This window comes from Chiloscyllium plagiosum, unplaced genomic scaffold (genome assembly GCF_037043375.1).
Source record: "Chiloscyllium plagiosum isolate Xiang-an unplaced genomic scaffold, Cpla_swu_hap1 HiC_scaffold_7, whole genome shotgun sequence".
NCBI lineage: Eukaryota > Metazoa > Chordata > Chondrichthyes > Orectolobiformes > Hemiscylliidae > Chiloscyllium > Chiloscyllium plagiosum.
The window spans coordinates 50,381,504-50,386,078 of NW_028270145.1; the positions used below are offsets into that span (position 1 = coordinate 50,381,504).

Below are 4,575 nucleotides of genomic sequence, written 5' to 3' on the forward strand. Positions count from 1 at the left end.
CTTTTTCTTTGCACCAAAAAGATAAATTTCGAGACACTTGCGGGCTGGATGTGAATTGGCCACAGCTGCAAGATCATCATTAGTGTAGTATCAGCCTGCAACCTGCTCTCAGCTTCGGGATGGAAAGAATAAGGAAAGAAATAATTCTGATGGAACGGGGGCTGCATAGTCCTGCTGGCAAAAAGGTTTCGAATTTGTCAGACTCAGCTGGAAATGCAGTGGAGGAGGCCCTTGAAAATTCTCATCACAGTGGTCGGCTCAGCCCCAGACCCACTTCCGCCTCCCTTCACAACACTATTGGGGACACCACAACAAACGGCAAATTTGAGATAGACCATTTATTCCATCATCAACATTCAAGTGATAGCACGTCCTCGTCTGAAATTTCGTCCTCGGAAACAAGGAAAAAATTCTCCCTTTACTCAGAACTTGCTAGTCGGGAGAAAGAAGCAGATATGAACAGTGATGTTGATGTGGGCTGTTCGACACTCCGCTCTCCAGCCGGCGTCAGTACAACGCAGCTGAAAGAAAATACAAACAAAGGTAAATATTTATTTGTTAAACGTTTCTCGAAAATTAAACAGCTTTCATCTCACAAAGGTATAATGCATGTGCAGATAAAAAGTCATTTTGAAGAGGGTTCTGTTGTGATTCATCAAAGATTCGGAATGCATTTCACTGATGCTTTGACAATACAGAAAACAAAGCTGATGCATTGAATGTACATAAACTGAAAATAAAAACAAAAGTGCAAATTTCCGAATAACCCTTTTTATTACTGATAAGTATTACATTTTCCAATAAAGTACCACAGCCCAGCAAAACATACATTTGCCTTTGAAAGTTGTATTCTGAGATACATTTGCACTGAAACAATAACAATAACATTAATATAAAAGGCGCTAGGAAAATAGTATTTTACTTAAATAAATAACTGTGAAAAAGTCCTATCTCCAAATTGTGCAAAACCTTTATTTTTACATCATCTACGTTTCCTTTGTTAAGGTACGCATCTCTGAATTTAATATGATTTACACGACAATATGCTGAGACTATTCGTTTCTACCATTCATCGAAATTGTGCATTGTGAAAATCAAAGCTGAACTACTAAATAGACAATGAATACAATTGCATTAGACTTTGTTTTGTACTGAAAGCTACAGAATTTCAGAGAACATTCAAAAGGAGCTTTCAGCTTGTGCTGAAAAAGAGCGTACTAAACAAAACTTCCCAGTTCAGTCGTGCGCTTAGCTTAGGGTTCAAAATATTGTTAAGTATTCAAAAACGGCTCTATGGATAAAGCAAAATGAATAAGAAGTGCTTGGAGGTTATTCATTCAGTGTTAGTTCAGATGCCTAATGGATGTATAGCTCAGAATCTTTATCTATATTTAATTACGAAACTTACACAAATTAAGTACATATATTTGGCTATGTAGGGATTCATAGAACTTTATTGACTCTAATAACTGTTCCCATTTGTAATAATGACAGCCAGCATTAATTATGTGGCATCAAAGTTGCCTTATTAATTTGCACTCATGGTTTACCGATCTTAAACGTTTTTGTTTCTTTTCTTCCTAGTGTATTCTGACAATGGTAGTTCAACCAATACTTCATCGAATGGGTCTAATATTACGAATTTGAACGGCAACTCCGGTTCAATAGGCAACTCGGGTTCTGGTCCTGACCAGGTGAGACGGTATCGAACAGCGTTCACCCGAGAACAAATCGGTAGATTAGAGAAGGAGTTTTACAGAGAAAACTATGTATCCAGACCCAGACGATGTGAGCTGGCGGCAGCCTTAAATCTACCCGAAACTACTATCAAGGTGCATTGATCAACTCGTGTCTTATATTCACTCTTGCATATATATCGTTTATTTTGATTTAATGTACGTATATTGGTGTTAAAATTACTACGTTCGGATTCATTACTATTCCGATTAATTGGTGTAAATATGTTACATTGATGCAGATTGGAGAATTGTTTAGCATTTCACAGAATATAGACTATTGTTTTAATTACACTAGCAATGTTATTTGCAAACCATTTATTTTTAATTGGAGTGTACAACACACTGAGAAAGAAATAGAAAAAATGTGGTTCGGTGTATGTATTGACGCTGTACATTTTCTTTCTTAATCCAGGTTTGGTTTCAGAACCGGCGGATGAAAGATAAAAGGCAGCGACTAGCCATGTCATGGCCCCACCCGGCTGACCCAAGTTTTTACACCTACATGATGACCCACGCAGCGGCCACTGGAAGCTTGCCTTACCCTTTCCACTCTCACGTTCCCCTGCACTACTACCCTCACGTTGGCGTCACAGCCGCTGCAGCCGCCGCTGCCGCCACAGGTGCCACGCCCTTCCCCACCTCCATCCGCCCGCTCGACACCTTCCGTGCCCTCTCCCACCCTTACTCGCGGCCCGAACTGCTCTGCAGTTTCCGCCACCCGGGCCTTTACCAGTCCCCCCACGGCCTGAACAGTAGTGCAGCCACAGCAGCGGCGGCCGCAGCGGCTGCAGCCGCCTCGACGCCGGCGGGCGCCGCTCCGTGCTCTTGCCTGAGTTGCCACAGCAACCAGAGCGGCGCGCTGGGGCCCAGGAGCGCGAGTTCCGACTTCACGTGCACCGCGACTGCGCAGAGGTCGGAGAGCAGCTTTCTCCCATACTCAGCCGCAGTGCTCAGCAAATCAGCGGCGGTATCGCCGCCTGACCAGCGGGAGGAGTCCTCTCTGACCAGATAACTTACCCTGGCGGTGGTTCTCACCAAGGCCAACCAAAACCTAAATGGCAAATGGCTAAGACGCATTGCTTTTTACTTTGTCAAAGGTTGCACCCCTTTGTAATCACTGCTTTGGCGCAAACATGGACAATGTTCCATCAACGCCCGTTTTAAAGAGGTATGCTATCTTTTAGCATGGACGACACGACCCAGTTTCATTGATGATCACCTTTTCCAGAATTCATTTAATCCAGTTGTAATAGTTTGAAAAGATCCCCGTGGATTCTTGAAAAGTTATTTTAATTGTCTTTTTAATTGTACTAGAATCTACAAAAAAAACTGTGAACTTTCAAAGCATTATCGCCTTTTCAGCTGATATTGCTGGGGATATTAACATTTGATAAGACAGTTGAGGCTAAATTCAAGAAATGTAATACTGCTTTAAAGCAATTTTCACCAAGAACAAATACCAACTACAACGGGTTACTGTCTCTTTAAAGCTGACAAATGAAGGTCACTTTGGGAAGCACGCAATTCCATTTATTCTATTCGCCTTCTTTATAAGAAGACCCTTTTCTGTGAAATTGGGTACGGTCATGCCTACTGTTTTGGCCCAGGAGTGCCACCACCGGGTATCTGACAATTGTTCGCTGCCAGAAACAACTCCTCGAGGACTTGGTAAAGTTCGAGGAAGACACATCAGACACCGCCAATGTTATTGCCATGTCAATTCCGATGCTAATAATGTGCAGATTATGACGAAAATTGCCAATCATGTACCTTGATGGACCTCCTTTGAATGTAGAATTGGAAAAAAGTTCCCTGCACTGAGACCTGCTGTCAAATACTAACAACCCGCTAAGGGAAGTCATTAGAAGAGATAGATAAGAGACTTGATACATAAAACATTGTTCATGGTGCATAGAATGTACTGGATTTAATGTGGTATTCGTTATCTGAAGTGATTTTGCAGAAACCCTACGTCCTCTTTGTCCCACTGCCAATTTTAATTTTGGAAACCTATATTGTAGACATTCTGCGTCCACTTTCCCTTGTAACCAGTATGGTACTGATGTGAACAGCCTCATTAAATCAACCTAGAAATTTCCATAATACGCCCCATAGAGCCACTTCACTCTTCACTTAATGGGATTCTTCAGGAAAAAAAAGTAACTCATTCTTTTTCATGGTGCATACTTCCCACAGGGTCTTTTGTCAATTTCTTGCAAATTAACTCATAAAATTATGTAACATTTTAGTTCCCCCTTTCAGTGATTGTTGTACAATAGTCATTCAGGGGAGGTTACGCTGCTGTGTCCAAAACGGGTTAAAGCGGGTAGTATAAGTAGCATTCAAGTTGTGGGTGGCAGGCGTGCTGGATGTTGGTGACTGTTTACACTGGACTGCATTAAATGTTAAATCAGGACCAGATTGCAATTGAAAGTAAAGGCGCTCAATCTGACGGTTTCACAGTTAAAATGCAAAAAAACCCCACAGAAAACAAGTGTTGATTGTGACCTTAAAAGAGACGGAACATATCCCTGTATTATCATTTAAAAATATCATTGTCCTGTTTTCCTTTTGTTTTGCAATGCAGAACTACGAATTAACACGCCAAAATCACGTCAGCATTGCTGACTACCACACTTATTCTTGTGACTGTTAGATTTTTGGCGATTGCTGAAACCTTGTACTGTTGCTTATTGAAATAAAACGCGCTGAGCCGCCCATTAAGAGAACCCGTTCCAAAAGGAAAGGATGGACAAAATCTCTCGATCTTTATATTAAAAAAACTACTGATATGGATGTAGGTTTTTAAATAAAATGGAACTAAATGTTTTACTGT

The 4,575-nt window shown here is 41.2% G+C and overlaps 1 protein-coding gene across 1 annotated transcript; it reads left to right on the forward strand.

Annotated features, from left to right (window-relative positions):
* On the forward strand, positions 1-2,751 carry evx2 (even-skipped homeobox 2). The gene is made up of 3 exons (XM_043694570.2): positions 1-543; positions 1,585-1,832; positions 2,152-2,751. The coding sequence occupies exons 1-3, from the start codon at positions 120-122 to the stop codon at positions 2,749-2,751; spliced, it is 1,272 nt and encodes a 423-aa protein (XP_043550505.1). The 5' UTR covers positions 1-119.
* The last annotated feature ends 1,824 nt before the right edge of the window (positions 2,752-4,575 follow it).

Bases quoted from the DNA above. Each gene is read 5' to 3' on its own strand.
- evx2 (XM_043694570.2), top strand. From the start codon at position 120: ATGGAAAGAATAAGGAAAGAAATAATTCTGATGGAACGGGGGCTGCAT. The intron at 544-1,584 runs GTAAATATTTAT...TTTTCTTCCTAG, and splicing joins GAAAGAAAATACAAACAAAG to TGTATTCTGACAATGGTAGT. The intron at 1,833-2,151 runs GTGCATTGATCA...TTCTTAATCCAG, and splicing joins TACCCGAAACTACTATCAAG to GTTTGGTTTCAGAACCGGCG.